Source organism: Dryobates pubescens, chromosome 16, assembly GCF_014839835.1.
Source record: "Dryobates pubescens isolate bDryPub1 chromosome 16, bDryPub1.pri, whole genome shotgun sequence".
NCBI lineage: Eukaryota > Metazoa > Chordata > Aves > Piciformes > Picidae > Dryobates > Dryobates pubescens.
In genome coordinates this window covers 16,635,702-16,654,832 of record NC_071627.1, presented here as the reverse complement: position 1 = coordinate 16,654,832, position 19,131 = coordinate 16,635,702, and the positions used below count along the sequence as shown (strand labels likewise).

Sequence of the window (19,131 nt, the reverse complement as noted above, 5' to 3'; positions counted from 1 at the left end):
ATTTTCTCTGCCTGCTGCCTGCTCCACATATGACTCTCCACCACTAGCTGTTCTTTAGTGGCTGACCTCTGGCTAATTTTTTCTTTGCTTTTCCATTCAGAGGAACAGAGTTCAGATAGTTTGTAGGCTGAAAAAAAGCAACAGTTGTAACCACTGAAGCGGGCAGTCGTATCTTGACTCTAAGGTCCCTTAACACTGGGTTTGTCTCACAGATAGCATGTTTGCAGAGACCATGACCACTGCCCGTCTCAGCACTGCCCGTCTCAGCACCTGCCTTCCGCAGAGCAACCACGACTCAGCCAACTTCAACAACAACGAACTGGAGAATAACCAAGTGGTGGCCAAAATCGCAAACCTAAACCTGAGTCGGGTACCAGGACTCGCGACAGACAACCACATCATCCCCTGCTGCCCAAACCGACGGCAGCGCGCCCAGGGGGTCCCAGCCTTCCTGGACACAGACCTGCGATTCCACCCCACCCGTGGGCCCGACATCACCTTTTCTCAGGACCGAATGGTTGCGTGCACCAACTGGCAGGAGAGCAATAGGACTTTGGTGTTTTCCGACCGGCCTTTGCACATCGGTGAAAGCCTGTTTGTGGAAGTAGGACATCTTGGGTTGCCATACTACGGGGCTCTTTCTTTTGGCATCACTTCTTGTGATCCGAGTACTTTACGGACGAACGAGCTGCCGGCAGACCCAGACTTCCTGCTGGACCGCAAGGAGTACTGGGTGGTGTACCGAGCGTTCCCCGTCCTCAGCAGCGGCGACATTCTCAGTTTCATGGTCTTGCCGAATGGAGAGGTGCACCACGGGGTGAACGGAGCCAGCCGAGGGATGCTGATGTGTGTGGACACCTCGCAGTCTCTCTGGGTGTTTTTTACAATCCATGGTGTAATCAACCAGCTCAAAATATTGGGTAAGTGCAGCCCAAAGAGATGAGAACAGGCAACGTGTGGCTGGGGACACTTCCTGGCCCAGAGCAGGAGCTGCAGGTTTGCATCTGCAGTGTTGTCTTTAGCAGGTGGTCACCAATGTGAGTGAGCAGCTCCTGGTCTCAGCTTGTGTTTGCAAACAAGAGTGAGGGAGACATGGTAGCTGTCACACAGGTGTATGCAGCCTGTGCATGCACCCCGAAAACCATGAGACCTGCGGGATAAAAGCAGCAGATAGGAAGGCAGGTGTGGCTGTCTGCAGGGCAGGGAGCTGGTTGTCAGGGTGTATGGTTTTAAAACCCTCTGCAACCACTCTTCCAGCTAGGAGCTGTTGAACTCCTGCCTTGGTAAAGGTGGTAACTGTTGTGGGTACAGCTCTGGTTTAGGCACATGTGTTGCTGTTGGGCAGTAATCGCTCCCCAAGCGCTGCCACAGATCAGGTATCAGATGTTGCTGTTGATTTATTGCTGGTGACCGGTTACAGTACTTCTCCTTACCCCTTGCTTAGGAATCTGTCAGACAAGCAGATATTGGTGGCTTTGTGAAGCAGCCTTTTCCCATTTAAAGCAATGTCCTTTCCCAGCTGCCCCAGACCTGACAATGAGACAGTGATAGCTTTAGGCAAGTACTGCTGGAGGGGTCAGGACCATGGAGAAGTGACTTTACACCCCAAATGATGTCTGTCACATAGCCTAGTACTCACGTCACTGAAGCATTGACCAGAAATAGTACAGTGGCATAGCGAAGGTCACACCCACAGCCATGCACCTGTATGGTTACTAAGGGGCAGCACGTCACTCAGCAGCTGGACTTCCTCCTAAAGCTCCCTGCACTGATGGGGTGGGAGCCACGCTCTGGGCTGAGGCGTTTAGCTGAGGTCTGGGCGCCTGCCAGCCCTGCAGCAGGCTCAGCTCTCTCCTGTCTTTGCAGGCACTGTGCAGTCCAGCCCAGTGACCGTCTCTCCCTCAGGATCCCCTGGTGGCTCGCAGTATGACAGTGACTCGGACATGGCCTTCAGCGTCAACAGGTCATCATCTGCTTCAGAGTCATCGCTTGGTAAGGAGAGCCTAGCCCTTGGTGCCTGGCTGTGCCAGCTACACCAAGACAGGAATCTGGGCTGACAGAGGATGCTATGCCAGACAGCAGGGCAAAGTTAGGGGGAAGCTGTTACATCTCCTACAAGGCCAGCAGAAATAATTGGAAGAAAGGCCAGGTTCAACTAGCAGCCTGCTCTACTGGCAGGGGAGCTGTGACTCGATGATCTCTAAAGTCCCTTTCAACCAAGTCCCTTTCAACCTCAACCATTCTACGATTCTATGAGAACACAAAGCAGTGAGAAGCTTTTCACAGCCTGAAGAAGGGCTGCATGTTGCTTCCCTCTTGGTCAGTCTGTCTGATGAAGGTGATGCCTGCAGGACTGCCCTTGCTTCAGCAGCCGTGCTACATTAGCGAGGGTTGCCATACTGTGTCTGGGGCTCTGGTTTCTTGTCTTGTACCACCCAGCGTGCTGCATTCTGCACTGCCAGGGCTCTGTGCTGAAGGGATGCCCATGTAAACACTCATACTAGTGTTTGGGTCTCATGCAGAGAGTCCTGGGTGCCCAGCCCAGTACTCTCCATGGCACATGCCACTGTTGTGCTGTGCACAGCTGCCTGACATGGCTGATGAGATGCAGGAGCACCCTGGGTTTAGCACAGCTCCTTTGGAGGGAGCAGGGCCCTGTACACCCACACCACAAAACGGCTGTGCAATCACCACCCTGCGTGGGGAAGCCCAGGTGAGCCATGCTTGCCTCCTCTGTAGAAAAGGAATGGTGTGCCTGGAGTTGTACCTGTGCTGGGGCCAAATGAGCCAGGCAGTGACTAAGGAAAAGCCTTAAGAAATAGAGCGTGTATGTTGCATGTTGTCAGGTCTGCACCAACCTGGTGATTGAATGACCTTGTTCCTTTCTCCTCCTTTTCAGTGACTGCTCCCAGCTCCCCCCTGAGCCCTCCTATCTCTCCTGTCTTCCCGCCTCCGGAGCCGTCAAGCAGCAAGAACGGGGAATGCACCGTGTGCTTTGACAGCGAGGTGGACACGGTGATCTACACCTGCGGACACATGTGCCTCTGCAACACCTGTGGTCTTAAGCTGAAGAAGCAGCTCAACGCCTGCTGCCCGATCTGCCGCCGGGTCATCAAAGATGTTATTAAGATATACCGCCCCTAGCGCCCCCCAGCGCCGCGGGAGGGGGAACGCCGCTAGCAGTAACCTTGCCTTTCCGTCCCTGCTTATGGGTTATCGTGCTGGTCAGTCGTTATCCAGTGGCTCGTTATCTGTGTTTCCTTATTTGACTGGGGAGGGCACAATTCAGGGATCAAACTGAGCTGAGGATCACATGGGGCCCAACGGCACGGCCGCCGCCTGCCCACGGGGGAACTCGGGAGTCGCGCTCTGGGCCTGACCCAGCTGCAAATGAGACACTTCCCGTGCAAAGGCTCTTTCCCCCCTTCCTCTAGAGGAAGGGGCTCGCTGTGGCGTGGATCAGGAAGGGGAGGTTGCCACTTGGCCAATGCCAGGTGCCACTGGGCTTCCCCAGCCTTGAAACCCCAATGGCTCTGGGCTGCTGCTGGATGCTTGCACCCTGGTGGAACAAAATTAGGACAAGGCCCAGTGGGAGGGTTCAAAATGGACAAAAATGATCTGGAAATGTCATGTTAATCCATGTAAGGGGAGCTAGCTAAGGCCAAAATAGTAGCACAGCCAGATTCTCACTTGTTTGTGTTTTGCCAGCCCTGAACAGGCTTCTGGGGCGTACGGAGAAGCTGCTCTGGACTTAGATAAAGCAGCTTTTGCTTTTTGTGACAGAGCAGGGACTTTTGGCCGTGAAGGCTGAGACCCAGGCAGCAGCCATGGGGTAACAGAGAGGAGCATGAGCCCGCTGAGAGCCCCAGCCAAGCCCAGCTCCTGCTGCAGCAGTGATGGAGCAGCAGCAGTGAAGTCCTTCAGGTGCTGCCAGTCTGGCCAGCTGCTGAAGCCATAAATTGCAGCCTGTGGATGGGTGAGAGGTTTGGATGGGCACACTGCAGCCCTGGCTTAGGAAAAGCATGGAGCTACTGCTGTCTGCAGTGATGGTGTTTGTCACCTGCAGGCAGACACATGCAGGTTCTGCTCTGCTGCTCTTTGAAGGCAGTGTAGCTGCCGTCTTGCCCAGTCCCCCCTGGCTCAGCCTATCCTAGCCCCTTACCTGCAGCCAGCACTGTGGCAGGGCTCAGCCTTTCTCCTGTCCCAACACAGGGACTTTTTGGAGCCTGTGGTGAGAAATTAATGTCTGAACCAGACCCAGCAGGCTTACCTTATGCTGGGGACTGTATGTCCTGATTTTATCTGCTCTTTCTGCTACCTTTCCAGGTTTCCTAGCACAGCTCCCAGCTGCCCAGACACTAGATCCCAATAGTAGATGAGAACTTGCTGAGACGACCAGGGATCTGTCTCATTTGGCTTTACCTGGGAGCAGGAAAGAAAGCCTGCTGCTAGTGTGAGATGTTGGGACCTAAAGGTAACTAGGTTTCAGCTGTAACATTAGACAGCTACAAGCAGCAGCAACATAGATGAGCTGGGCAGCATCTAAACATGCAGCATTGAGGAGCTCAGTGTCCTCCTCCCTCCTGCTCCCACAGGAGCTGCCCTCCATTCTCTATTCTCCATCCTCTGCCCACATGCACAGTTCCTTTCCACTCCTTCAGCTTGAGCCTGGCTGGTTTCCAGCTGGTCCAGGTTTGTAAAGAGGGGAAGAGACAGGATACAAATGGGAGGATGAGTGAGAGGCTGGTGTTCATCTAGCTCAGTGACCATGTGCCACCAAGTGGGTAAGAACAGCTTTCTTCAGAAAGGTGCAATTACCACATTTCAGCCCCAAAAGAGGAAAAAAAGGAAGACCAAGCCTTAGAGGGGTTGCCTGAGATTGTTGGAGTCTCTCACATCACCTCACCATTTACTCTCCCAAGGCCATGGGTGTACAGGTAGCTGCCTCTTGCTGCACCACTGCCTGGGTGGTGGTTTGATGCTGCTGCCCTCGGTCACTGACCGGTACTCAGCTCCATCCCAGCCCCACTCTGCCATTGAGGAGTGCTCAACCTCCCTCAGCTGCTCACGGGCAGGGAGAAGTTTTTTCCCTTGAAGAGCTCATTAACATTTTAATTAAGTGAGGCTGCTGTAGAGTGAGATCTCTCACCCATTCCATTGTGGCATCACAGCAGAGCCTGCCAGCTTTGTAGAGCCCTTTTAGGACACTCAGCTCTGCACCGACCGTGCCATTGCCAAGTGTGCTCAGCCCTCAGCAGAGCCACTGTGAACTGCCAGTTCACCTACACCTTTGCAAAAGGAGGCAGCAAGGGCAGCTTTTGTCAGCTTTTTGGCAGCTGGAGCCTTGCCCACACCTCCTGGCTGCCATACCACCTGAGATCACAGACGTTGCCTTGGCAGAGACCTCCCTGGCCCTGCGCTGGCAGATCAGGGTCCAGCTGCAGCCTGTGGCCATGGCACTAAGAGCATGATGATGGCAAAGTATGTGAGCATGGGCTGGAAGGCCAGGGGTTAGTGCCTGCCTGCTGAACAGGCTGCAGCCTTTGCCTGATGAGGAATTCAAGGAAAGCTGTCTGATTCCACTGCAAGCAAGGCTAGCTTGGATCAGCTCTGGTCTAGCAAATACCAGTGGCTGGCCCTGGGGGCTGCTGTTCTGCAGCCAGTCCCTTCGGGTGGCTGCCCACAGCTGTGTGCCCGAGCAGAGCAGAGCCCAGTTGCTTGGCTAACTCCTCAGGTCCTCAGTGAGCAGGGTGAGTTGCATGCCTGGGGTGGGGTTATTTTTTTGGTGTAGCTCTCTTTCTAAGCCAACAAGGAGAAATACCACATCCACCCCAGGCTGTGCCCGAGCTGTTCAGGACACGTTGCACAGGTTGAAGTTTTGCTGTAGCAGCCCAGACCTCTTTCCAGAAGGGCAGCATCCAGCAGGGTGAGCAAGGGAGCCAGCTCAGTCAGGGTGCAGAGTGCAGCTGTTGAGAGCAGCCAGACCTGCCACCCTGCCTACCTGAGAGCCACAGGAATTTTCCAGAACAGGCCTCTAAAACAAAGTTTTCCAGGAAAAGGTAGCCTCTTACAGATTTAATTGTCAGTACTTGTATTGCTATTTTTTTTAAACAGTCTGATTGGATCTATGATTTGTACAGAAGATCTGTTTGTGCCTTATAAGGGTGTCTGTGCACTTTTTAGCCTTTTTAAAGCAACTTTTAAAAAGACAAAAAAAAACCAAGAAGGGGAAGGGGGGTGGGGGAAGAGCAAAACACAGATCAATGGTAGTTTTATAGACTTTTGTGTTCACTGAGAATCCTGCTTTTTTTAATATATATTATATATATATTGGAGTGAAAAAGTGTTTATTTCCATGGATTCCTCCCCCCCCCACCTCCCCCAACCTATTGGTTTAAAAATTGGGGAAAAACAAAAAAAAAGGAAGAATGAATGAAAGAAAGAAAGTAAAAAGAAGAGGGGGGGGGAGGAGCTCTTTTACCTTCCCCCTTTTCAAAATGATAGTTATACTCCCTTCTCCTTACCTTTATGATTCAATACTGTGACCACCTGTACATCATGTTTAAGCTGAATCAGATTTTGGACCTCTGCATTAGGCTTTTCAAATCATGTGGGGGGGCCGGGGGTGGGGAGGGCACCGCACGAGGGAGGGAACTGCACTTGTACATGTCAGTGCTCTATAGCCTTGTGTTTAGTGCTGTGTGTTTTACTTTTGTCCATTTACCTGTTTTACATTAATATAATTTTACTTGTTTATGAGACAATAAAACTTTGGCTTGTAAAGAGTGCCCCTGGATGTTTAAAAGCATTTGCCCTGCAGGTGTGTGTGTGTGTGTGTGTGTGTGAATAAATCCTTTATTTCAGAGTGGGGCAATGGAAATGCATGGAGTCAGGGCACCTCTGCCTCCAAAAAAAGAATACATTAGGCACTTGAAATACCTTGCATCAGCTTTGCATTGCTCCTGGGAGGCTGTGCACAGAGGGTGCTCAGTCAGTCCATGGGCAGGGCGGGTTTTGTTCCTGGGTCACTTAACCTCGCAAACCCTTCAGAAGTTTGGCCAGCCACTGCACTAAAAGCAAGATGTGTTTCAGGGCTACAGAGGTGGGAAGGGTCCTGTGGCAGATGACCTTGTTAGGTGCCACAACTTTCCTCATCCAACCTGCATCGTCTCAAGCAAGACAGTTGCCAGCCTGACCTCACTCCTGTGCCCACGCTGGGGCTGGGGCAGTCTAGGAACTATCCCAGCTGGCTTAGGGAGGGGTAATGCAGACATGGGCAGGGGGTGACACAGACAGGAACAGGAGGGCTGCTGCTTTTTCTTTTTTTTCTCCCCATGCCCCCAACTTTTTTGTTTTGTTTGGTAGCAATGCCTGGCTCATCATTTCACAAGCAGAGGCCAACAAAAGGCTCCTCTGTAAACTGTTTATATCCTGAAATGTGGCCTGCTGAAGCCAGACACCAGTCAAGCAGCCTCCAATGTGGTTTAAAGTGGAGTGGAAGAATTCATTCATAACTCTTCCCTGGCAAGAACACAGCCACAGTTGAGCGTTTGCACAAAACCCATCACGAGCCGCAGGTGGGGAAGGAGCCTGGCAGTGCCTGTTTATGCCAGAAATGCCTTTTTATAAGCTCTGCTGCCTGGCTGTATGCAGAGAGCTGACCCTTGTGAGCTGCCAAGAGACTAATGCCACTGGTCTCAGGCCATGGAGCGACTTTGCACCATACTTGGCATTAGCATGCTGACTTGCTCCAGCTGCTGCCGGCCTGAACCCCAGGGAGACCATGGAGGACCGGTGCCTGCTTCCATCACCTGCACCCACAGCCCCCCTTCCCCTCTGCCAGCCTGGATGCCATGGCACACATACCTGCCCACTCTGAGCCTTCCATGAACAAAGCCTAACTCTCATTAAGGCTCTGCCAGCTCTGCTTGTAGCACAGCCACAGGAGCACTGGAGCTGTGGCGGCAGCTGGTGTCACTCAATGCCAGGTGCTGTGTACCCACAGGGACATGGTGTGGCACCATGCTGGCAGCAGGGAACAGCCTGAGGAGGGATGGGCCCTGTTTGGTCATGCTGGTGCAATACTCCAAGTTGTGACACAGGACCCAGATTTCTCCCCAACTCACTCAGCTGCTGCTGGGTGCCAAGTGGGTGCCATCAGGGTGGGTGCTGCATTCTAGGCTGCTCTTATGGCACTTCTGTATGGAGCACAGGCAGCTGCTTCTGGCACAGGGCACATGCTGCAGGCAGGTGAATGAACATGAGCTGTCAGAGGGAGCAAGCTGAGCCCAATGGTGTGTAACACAGTAGGCACTGGGCTGTTACTGGCAGCATGCACAGCTCCACCTATGGTTCTTGAAGCCCTGTGCTGTCTGGGTTGGGTTATGGCCACCAGGAAACTAGGGGTAAGCATAGACAGGGTTTGCATGTCCCAGGCTGTCAAGTAATGAACTGGGCTAGTGGAAGATACTCTAACCAATCTCTACATGTGTGCAACACCACAGTCCTCTGACAGAAGGCACTTGGGCTCTTAAGTCCAATTCTTACTTTGCCTGAGCTTGTTCAATTAATGCAGCCCCATTCCCTGGCTAGCCTGAACGAGCCCCTAGAGCTCCTCAGGTCAGGCAGTCTCTCTCTCTCTTTCTCTGCAGTTGCCCAGAATTACCAAACTTAATCTGCTGGCTTGAGCTCAAAGTAACACAACTGTCACACTTCCACTGCCCTACTTACAGAGACATCTATCTGGGCTTGGACTCAAAGGCAAAACCCAAGAAGATGTTGCGGGGGGTGTGTGGTGTGTGTCCCATGACTCTCACCACTCCCAGGCAGTACTGTGTGCACATGAACACAACCATGGCTGCCTGGATGGATGGACAGATGGCACATCCCACAGATGCAGGCCTGGAAGAGTCAGTTGTACAACACTCCTCTGTCTTCTGGATCATAGAGATGGGAAGAAAAAGCAAAGCTCTGCTGAACACTGTATAACTAACTCAGCAATCACATTTCTCCTTCTCTTGAGCACTGGGGTACACAAAGCACAAACTGAGGACCAGGCTATGTCTCATATAGGGTATGTTGATACAGCCACAGCTGCAGAGGAAAAATATCCCCCCTTTATGTGCCACTATACACATACCCATACCTGACCCATGATCCTGCAGCATGTCAGTTGTGGGAGTCCCAGGAGGTAACCTGGGGCTCAGCAGCAATGGATGAGTTAGGCTATTCATGGCCAGGAACTGTTAAGGCAAATGTCTGAGCATTGTGACCTGCCCCACAACCATTATAAAGGATGCCACAGCCCAAAGCCCTCGCTGCAAGTCTCCTTGAAGCCAAATGACCCCATTCATCTGCTGGTGACAGAAGCATGCTTCACCTGGGGATGACTCCCACGCAGCAAGAGGGAGTGCAGCTCAGTGACTCGGGGCTCCTTGCTGGTGCCATTGCTGCAGCGGCAAGTGGGATGTGCCAGCTCCCAAACAAACTCCCTGGGCAGAGCTGCCAGCACTCTGGGCAGGACAGCAGCACACCTCCCAGGACAGCTGCCACACAGCATCCCAGACACACACCAGCCAGCCAGGGGTTCACAAGGGTGCTTGAAACCAGTCAAGCAGTTTCTCTTTATTTCTTAAAAAAACAAGCAAACAAAACCCCACCCACCAAAAAAACCCCCAAACACCACCACCCAACCCCCACCCCCCCACTAAATAAAAAACCCCATCAATCCCCTAAAGGTGAAAGTATAATTGGGCATTGACACAGCTACATCTACCTTCTGCTGCCCCCCTCCCGCCCACATCCCGTAGATCTATACGCGCTTACATAGGATAGCGAGACACGGACAGACAGAGGGGCTCCAGGGGCCTGCAAGGAGCAGCAGGACACAGAGAGGGCCTCCAGCCTGCCAGGGATGTGCAGAGACGTGGAACCTCCCTGACGCCCACCTCTTCTGCCCCCAGACATAGTGATGCCCAGCCCTGCCGCCAGCCCTTGCCTCAGGGCTGTACTGGTGGTGGGCAAGGAGGGAGGGTGGTCCTTGGTTGACAGGGTGATGAACCTTGTGGCCAAGCTCTGGGTACTGAGCCTCCCAGCTGCCCTTCTCCTCCACAAGAAGTAGTCGGGGAGCTCAGCTGTGTTTGATGTGCAAAGCAGAGAGGCACAGCCTAGGAAAGGGCATATAGGGCTGCCACAATGGAGGCACATCAGATGCGGGGGGCAAAGCCCTGCCGGCCCAGCAGCTCTCAGCGTCTTCCCAACAGGAGCTGTTGTCAGCCTGTGGACCTTTGCAGATGGAAGAGCAGCAGGAAGGGGTAAGGCTGCAGGTGTCAGCACCCTGCTGAGGGGCACCCCATGCTCAGGCACTCGCCCTGCCTTCTTGGAAGCTCTTAGGGACCAAGGGGAGATCCTGTCACACGCTCAATGAGCCAAATACAGTACTTGTGTCAGCAAAACGAAGCACTACCAGCTCTGAGGTTCAGTCTGGGAGGAAAGCAGAAATAGCCCTCACTGAGTACAGAGACCACAGAAATAGCATTGTCCCCTCTGAGGAAAGCCGAGGGCAGTGAGGCCTCTGAGATAGAGAAAGAAGAGACACTTCTGAGATTAAAAGGCCATTCAGCAAAGAGAGAGCAAAGACACAGTGCCACAGGGAAAGGGCACACAGCCCTTCCAGCCCCTGTGTGAAACTGTCACAGCAGATGTGGGACATTGGGCCAGCCCCCTCCCCAGATATAATGGGAGCTGGATTTGGCTGCAGGGCCACTCTAGCTTGACTCATCCTGTCCCCATTCCTTTCCAAAGCAAAAGGGATGTAATGGAACAAGAGATGCACTGAGACAAGCCAGTGTTGCTCCCCCAACCCACCCTGCAGCTCTCCCGGGAGCACATCAACACCTCGCAATGTGCCATGCAAGGAACGTTGTTATTGGATGGGGTTGCAGATGTATTGCTTGTTGCCAGCTCAGGTGAGTCAGCCTGATCACAGGCTGATGTGCCACCAGAGTAAAACTGTAGGTGGGTGAGAAAAGAATCAGCTGGAGACTGGAGTGCATGAATTCCCATGCCTTAAAATGAACCTTGGGCCTTCTGGGTGTGAGGCTGGACTGGAAAGGTCAGGGCTTCTCTAGCAGATCAAATTAGGGCTGGGATAAACTGCCCCATCACCCTCCTGGCACAACCCTGGCCCAAGGAACCACCACTTTCATTCTGTACACAGAGGGAGGTATCTTCAACACCACATTTCCAAGGTGAAAAATAGGGGATGGAGAAAGAAATGAGCATCTGGGAGAGTGGACAACAGTCCTTCAATTCCACCAGCCTCAAATTAGAGGGAAAACTGTAATTGTTTTCAGCAGCAAAGTGTGGCCATGGAGCTGCAGCTGAAATACTTTCACTTGCAATTAAACTAGGGCAACAGGATTTGGTCAACAAGAAACCCACAGAAGCATCAGGTTTAAAGCTCCTATGGAGCGAGATGTGGTCCTGAATCTGTAAGTAGCCAAGTACAGAACAGAAGAAAGCAGCACTGGGGAATGACAGCTCTTCCATGCTCATCCTCCTGCTGGGATAAGCAACACTGAGGGCAAGATTAGGTTTGGCAGGCAGGAATGTCAGTGTGGAAGAACTTGATCTGAAGGCCCCCAAACAGCCTGCCATGCAGGATGAAATGGAAGTACCCGGAAGACAGGCCGATGGGGTGACAAAAAAAGGCAGGAAGCCCCTGAGCACCAGACATGCCTTGCAACTGGTTATGATGAGGAGCTCAACTCCCACATTCTGGATTGCACTTGATAATATCAGCACCTACTGAAGGACCCACTTCCTGGCTGCTGCCCGCCAGCCCGGGGAAGCTCTGTGGGTCACGGGAAGGGGTGGTCCCCTAATAGTCCAAGAGGCAGGGCAGTCTGCATGGGAAGGAAAGCAAAGCATCCATTTCCATGGCTTTTGGGGTTCTTTCAGTCCTCTGTGCCTTGCATAGTATTCTTCAGCTACCAAAGCAAAGCACCTCTTGTTGTTTGGCTGCAGTACTGCAGGGGAGAAGCCTTTGTAGCATCCAGGGCCAGCACAGAGAGGAGCTGTTCCACCTGAGTGTGCCTGTGTGTATGCCTCTGCATTGTTTTTCCTACCAGAAGGATGCTGAAGCTAATGCTTGTCATTGTAGAGCACAGAAGGATGAAGGGATGGTCCTGTGGCACAGGTGGGGCAGGGAGCAAGGCCTAGCCTTTAATCAGAGGACAATGCCTGTACCTGCACATGGTCACAGAGCTACAGGGACCTCGTTCTCAGCAACCATTCCTCCTTTTTACCATGTTCCCTGGCGTGCTGCTGCACACCTGGAGTAAGCAATGTGACCTACAACATTTGGCTGTGACTCTGAGCCTCAGGAAAAGGTAAATCCTTTTGTGTGTCCAGATTTCCTTTGCTGCTACTCTGCTACGTTTCACTTCTCTCCCTGGCTACTGCTATACTTCTAATTCCCCAAACAACTGGCAAAAATGTCTATCAAGGTCCACCTCCCCAGTATGGAGAACCATGGTAGCCATCATATGCCACAAAGCTTGGCCAGAGCAGCCCTGGCTGCACGACTGGGCTACCATCGAGGCCCTTGAGCACAGTGCTCAGGGAAGACAAGGGGAAGAGGGCAGGTGGGGGCACATGGGTAGGGAGGGAAGGCCAAGTTGCTTCTCCCATGCTGCCACCAACGGGCACCAGCTGGGAAGCGTGGGATCTCAGTTGTTATCTTTTGTTTTAAAGCCAGCCTCACAGAAACTATAAATTAATCTGCTAATTAAATACTCAGGTGAGACACCGGAGAGCCTGCAGCTGTGCAAGCAGAGGAGCAGCTATGGCTTCTTCCGTAGGTAATTGGAAGGGATCCAGCCCTCCCAGCACGGGCCCCCAGTTAGGACCTTGCAAAACCACCAGCCGCTGCTGTTCTTCTCGCGAACTTCAAACAAAGTCCCTTCTTTAAAGCTGTTGGTCTCCTCATCACCTTCAAAATCTGCCACTGCCACATACAGAGCTTCCTTGGAGATGTCTGGACTGGAGAAAAGGGCTGAGGTCCTCTCTCTGGCTTCTCCTCTTTCTACTGGCTTGGATATAACCTTTTGGCTTACACTGCTTTTCGCTTTGGCTTCATCCTGGACAGATGCAGCGAGGAATGGTTTGGCTTTCGGAGGAACCAGCATGGGCCTCCCTGGCACTGGAGATGGCCTGATCTCAGGTGCTTCCTGTGCTGGGGTCCTGAGCTCTACTGCAGGGCTGCAGGCAGGACCCCCTGTTTTCTTGGGAGGGGGTGGCCTGCGGGGTGGCACAACAGGGCGCTGCGCTGGGGGTTCCCTGGCCCCTGGGGTGTTTGCTGGGCCCAGGGGAGGTTTGGGCATTGCTTCTTTCGCAGCATGGCTGTCCAGCTTGGGCAGGGGTTTGCTCTCCATGCTGGGTCGCTCCTGATACCTTCCAGAAGCCTCTGAAGAGACCACGGTGTTAGCGAAGGAGCTGTCGCTGGCAGCGGTGTCCTGCTCGGAGGGTCTCTCTGGGCACTTTGCAGGCCTAAGCTTGCTGCGCAGGTTGCAAATGTCCAGTTTGTCATTAGCTGGAGGAGGGTCAGTCCGGACGGCTGCAGCAGGTTTTGGCCTGATCTGAGGTCTTGACTTCAAGAATGGATTCTGGGTGATGGGCTCAGGCTTCTCCTCCACGGGCTCAGCTTTTGGCTTGGTTGGCTTGACGATGGGCCGGAGGTTTGGCTTCTTCACTTCCTTGGCTGACACCTTGTGTCCACATTCCAGTCCCATTTCATTTTTCAGCTGGAAGAGTTTGCCCTTCTCCGGTTTCAGCTCAGGCTTCTTGCTGTCCTTTGGGGCTGCAAACTGCTTGGGTGGGATCATGGGCAGAATCACGCCTGGGGGCTTGGGAGGAGGCCTCTGCCTCTCCAGCAACTCACCTTCCGATTTAATGATGGACTCCTTCCTGGGTGGCAGGCTGGGCTTCTCCTCTGTGTCATGGTCTGAGATCTCCTCGTACCCACTGGCAAAGGCTAGGTCCCCACTCTCAGGAGCCTCCTTCCCCTTCCAGTCTTTGGCCCACTTTCCACCACAGTCCATACCATTAGGAGGAGCCTCTGGCAGAGGACGACACGGTCCTGTCACTTCCTCACCACTGCTGCTGTCAGGCACAGGATCACCAAGCCGGAGCTGAGCCATCTCATTGGGTAGTGGAGCCAGGAAATTTGGCCTGGATGCATTGCTGGTTTTCTTGTACTTATCAATGAATGTGGCAGGGGCCCAACCTTCCTTCTCCTCGATCTGAATGTACCACCAGCCACTCAGGTTCTTCTCAATGACCTGCCAAGGGGAAAGGGAATGTCAGACATCCACGTGGGAGTCCTCTCTACACAACAGGGGATGTTAGGTGTCTGAAATCATGGCAGGGTGGCACGTGGCCTTGGTGCCTCCCTCTCCTGGTAACCAAAAGTCATACAGTCACAGGACTGTGTAACAGGAGGAGAACCTGCGAAGGACCTCTGCCAGGGAAGGGACCTGCATGGCTTAAGACCGAGGAATGATGCAGCCACGGTAAGGAGATGCGGCTGAGCTGCCACCATCCCGGCCCGGAGTCAGAAGCTGGATGCTGGATACCGGCAGTGGCCACTGCGCGGCACTGTGAGAGCGATCAAGAGATGCAGCACAGCTCAGCCAGCATCCGCCGCGGCGAGGTCCAGAAGTGAGCCGGGACCTGGGAGGAGCTAACTGGGGCAGCCATAAAGACAAAACCCTCTCAGAGAAAGGCACAGCGTACTGCTCAAAAAGCAAAATCACAGCTGCAAGAGAGACACTGCAGCAAAAGTGGGTGTGCTAGGAAAACAGTTTTGGAAGGGGTTTTAACTTTACACTTGGCAATAAGAAAACAGAACTATCTCTGACCCTGTTTGTGATGTGGCTTTGCTTTACACTAGCTCAAACAGCACAGTATTCACTCACTTCAGGGACAGAAAGCCACCAAGTTCACTAGGGAATCCAAAGTCTCATGAGCCCATATGGGTTTCTCTCCTGTTCTAGGAGAGCCCTGGGATGTTAACAGTCCACAGAGGTAATCACATGCACCATTGGGCCCAGTTTCTATCCAGAGTGCTGTGGTGAGCAGATCTTCCCTGCCTGGAAAGGGCCATGGGAGTCAGCAGTGCTGCACCAACATGATGATATGAGAAGTGAAGATGACAGTCTTACCTCTACTTTCATTCCTGCCTGGAAGCTGATGCCATCAGGGATGGTGGTCTGGAAGTCAGCAATGGTGTAATATTCCTCTTCCACTTGAGGAGGGACAGGGGGCTTGGGCAAGTTCAAGCCACGTGGCTATGACAAGAAAAAAGGAAACTCGTCAGTGTGTTTCTACACAACATCCACAGAGCCCACCAGCCTGCAGGGACAAAAGCCAGCAGAGCCAGGCCAGGGAGATAGCTGGGCAGCACCTTCACCAACATAATCCAGCAAGTTATTTCCAGGCTGAGCAGAAAATTGCTCAGTGCCAGAGCTCTTGCTGACACCGCTCACTCTTCCCAGAGGGAGGGAGCCAGTCTGCAGCCTCCCACTGGCAACCCAGCCTTGTGGGACAGTCTGGCCAAAAAGTTCATTAAAAGACCACATGAAAAAAGAGGATTCTCAGGACACCAGGGTGATGGCATACACACTCCAGCCTTGACAAGAGCAGAACCCATGGTATGGAGGTAAGATCCCAGGCAAAGAATAACCAGTGACCAGAGCTCCTTCCAGTGCTCCTTTCTGACCCCCTCTGCCATTGCTGCTCTCCTGCACCAGCTGGGACTTACTATGGTGAGATCTCGGCGAGGAGGGGGCCTCTGCCTCATCTTTGGTGACTCTGTGGAGGAAGAATTCCAGATGCTGTTGAGTTTCTGGCTTCTGGTCATGTGTGTGCTCACAACAGACAAGTGAAAGAGAAAACAGAAAAGCAAGGGCCGAGCCTTCCAGATGGACAAAGAAGCCAAAGGAAGAACCTCTCTAGCCAGTACCCTGGGTGGCATAGGTCACATAGGTCACCCTGGTTTTGAGGGCATCCCACTAGAAGAGGAACCAACTTTGCACCATCAGGTGGTGCTGAGAAATGCAGCTGAGGTCACCACAGAAAACCACCTTTTCATTGTAGGCCTGACCCAGATGATCTGGCCTGCAGAGGGGTTAAAATGCTCCAGCTTCTGAGAGGAAAGCATCTCCAGCCTGAGACAGGGACACTCTTATTCCCATTCCATTGGCTGATCCCCAGCAGCACTGTGCCTGTGCCACTTCTGCCTGTGCAATGCAACCTCCCTGCAAAGCTCACGGTGCCCGCAAGCCTGCTGCCACCCTTGCACCCCACGACAGCACCCAACAGTCCTCAGGAAAGGCTGTGCTGACACCCAGCCACCACTGGCCCCCTCCTGACTGGCTACTCACTGCGTCGGCTGTCGGCGCCGGGCAGGGGCCGGCCGTCCAGCCTCCCGTCCCTCGGGCCAGCAAGGGCCTCCTTCTCCCGGCTCCCCACACCCTGCTGCCGGGAGATGCCGTCCAGGTCCAAGGCACAGGAATGAGTGGACGGGCCCAAACCCAGCTTCTGTGAGAACATCTCTCCATTCCCCTTTTTGAGGTAGGAGGCAGGGGCCCAGCCTTCTTGACCCTGGTACCTGTGGTGGTAACAATGAGAGTGTCACTGCACAGAGCCCCTGTGCTTCACTGGGGCTGTCAGCCCTACCTGGAGGAGGGATCCACTGTGTTGAGCCATCAGACATCCCCAGACACATGCTGAGCAAAGGTACCATGTGATCTGGGCAAAATGAGCTTGCCCAGTGTCATGCCTCATGGCACACGGGCACCTGGAGAGCTCCAGACATGACTAATGCTCCCATGCAAGCCGGCCACAGCCAGTGGGCCAAGGGCTGGGAACGGTGTGAAGCCCAGTTTCCTTTGCTCCAGTTCAGGAATGAAGCACACTGGCAGGGGAAGCAAAGGCACAAACCAGAGCACTGCTGCTGGGATTGATGCACCTGGGTTTGGGAGAAAGCACGAGCCCTCTGCCTGCACGCCAGCAGCCTGGATCCCTTCCCTGCTCTAAATCTGCACTGTTTAGGAGACAAACCAGCCCCATGATCTGACTGAGAAAACACATCCACAGTCTCCCTGCCATGCTGGAGGGTCCTGTGCCAGCACCAAACATTCTCTCTGCTGACTGGGCTGCAGACACTATGCTCAGATGGCACCAGCTACAGAGCTTGTAATTGCCTTTAGAGCTTGTGTGGCAGCTCTCTGCTTAAAAAGTCAGTGGACATTCTTCTGAGGCTTTGCAGCTGCCAAGACCAAAGGTTCAATGTAAGGTTAAGAAAACTGCAGCATGTGCTCCCATCCTGCTCAAGTCCAGCCATCTGCTAGACAAGAGAAAATGAGCTTCCAGGAGAAAACAAGTATCATCTCAGGACGATCTGGAGCCTTTGGCCTCAGCTCACCCTGCACACAGCAGCCCTGGCCCAAACAACAGCAATTCACTGCAGAAGCCTCCTAACAAAGTCAGAGGATCCAGCCAGGACACTTGCTGGTTTTCCCATCAGCAGCACAGGACATCACACTAAGGCTCTCACACCAGGTCCCCTGCAATGCTAAGGCATGTGATGCTGTGACACAGTCTACCTCCCAGCACAGGCAACTGGGGGAATTTAAAGATGTTTAACCACAGCTCTGCTTGGCAAGGGCCTGAACAACAGCCAGCCTTAGTGTGTAGGGATAGAGAGGAATGAGTTCTGATGTGCTGCTCTTCACGGCCCCCTAGACTCACACTTGGACTGTACACCCCATGCAATCAGGTCTCTGCTTTGCACAGCCACAGCTTTAGTACCATGGAAGAGGAAGAGGTAGGAACAGTACCTGATTTTCCACCAGCCCTCCAGGTTCTTCTGGATCACCACCACCACAGCCCCTTTGTCCAGGTTCATTTCATCCTGGTCTCTTGCGGTATATGGGTAAATAACGGTGTACTTCTCCTCTGTTGGAAAGAAAGGGCAGTTTCACAGAGAGGGAGGTTTATAGACTCAGCTGGAGAACAGTTAAGTGATTTATAGAATGATAAATTCTGTTGTAACACAGGTGCAAACACACAGAGATGCACAACCATTCATGAAAGAAATGCCAGTGAAATGTATGTCAAAACAAACCCAGCTGCATTCTGAAATGTAAGCTTTGCTGAGCTCCTCTGCCCGAGAAGTTGTCTAACACAGTCTTCAGTCCTAAGGGAGAGGAGGAACTATCTTATATATGACACCTGCTCTTTACAGAAGCCCTTCCATGCATCCATTTCAGTTTGAATTTCTTTCTCAGAGCCTTCAAAGAAGAACTCTCCTCTACACAGGGAAAGAAATGCCATGAGCATCAGGAAGTAACCCCACACATGCAGACGTGCTCTCACACCACTCTCCATGTGTGTTCACATGAACATCCTTGTTCAATAGCTGGGTTCCCCAAGGCATTGGTCAAAGCCATGTAGTGAGCCTAGAGAAGAGGCTGAATAGTCTACTATACCAAATGATGCTAAGCAGGAACATGGATGCTTTTCCATTCAAGAGGAAGGGGAAAAATCCTGACAGCCATGTGAACAACATCTGTCAGACAAACAGGTCCATCCACCCCCTCCTCTCTTCCATTTTGTCCTGTCCTCTCTGGGAGAAACCCAGGAAAGCAATCATCTGTGCTTCAGTAGTGCTACAACAGGGTGACAAGGGACAAGTCCACCTCCAAAACTCATACCTTTGCACATTCATAAATCCCTACAATAGAGGTTTCCTGGATTTGTCTTCTCGGAGATGCACAGTCCTTGTGAATCACCTAATTTCCTACTCCCTCCTGACCCCAGCTGAGCCACCAACCCCAGGGCCACAGCAAGAGGAGTTACTCTTACAGGAACTAGGGCAGCAACTGCAAGAAGTCTGCATACATGTGTTGAGGGAGAGCAGAAACTCCAGCCTCTGTATTCAAAACAGGCCTCAAAAAATGAGAGGGAATGATAGAGGAAAGAGAGATGGACATGAGTGGGCCTAATAGAAGGCTGAAGAGCATGTGTGGCACACACTGAGGACTGACACAGGCAGGGTTCATCACA

General features: G+C 52.8%; 2 protein-coding genes across 3 annotated transcripts in view; one reads left to right on the top strand and one right to left on the bottom strand.

Annotated features, from left to right (window-relative positions):
• NEURL1B (neuralized E3 ubiquitin protein ligase 1B) overlaps window positions 1-6,218 on the top strand; it is a 99,650-nt gene extending 93,432 nt beyond the window's left edge. For both annotated transcript variants that reach the window (XM_054168448.1, XM_054168449.1), the window contains exons 3-5: window positions 213-920; window positions 1,867-1,992; window positions 2,900-6,218. In XM_054168448.1, the coding sequence (XP_054024423.1) occupies window positions 213-920; window positions 1,867-1,992; window positions 2,900-3,144 (1,079 nt within the window). In that variant the 3' untranslated portion in view covers window positions 3,145-6,218. The remainder of the gene's footprint in view (window positions 1-212; window positions 921-1,866; window positions 1,993-2,899) is intronic.
• Window positions 6,219-11,415: 5,197 nt separating this feature from the next.
• The window catches only part of SH3PXD2B (SH3 and PX domains 2B), a 78,144-nt gene continuing 70,428 nt past the window's right edge, over window positions 11,416-19,131 (bottom strand). The window contains exons 10-14 of the mRNA XM_054168299.1: window positions 17,904-18,021; window positions 16,446-16,672; window positions 15,824-15,873; window positions 15,225-15,350; window positions 11,416-14,342 (exon numbers count right to left, since the gene is read on the bottom strand). Of these exons, the coding sequence (XP_054024274.1) occupies window positions 12,846-14,342; window positions 15,225-15,350; window positions 15,824-15,873; window positions 16,446-16,672; window positions 17,904-18,021 (2,018 nt within the window). The 3' untranslated portion in view covers window positions 11,416-12,845. The remainder of the gene's footprint in view (window positions 14,343-15,224; window positions 15,351-15,823; window positions 15,874-16,445; window positions 16,673-17,903; window positions 18,022-19,131) is intronic.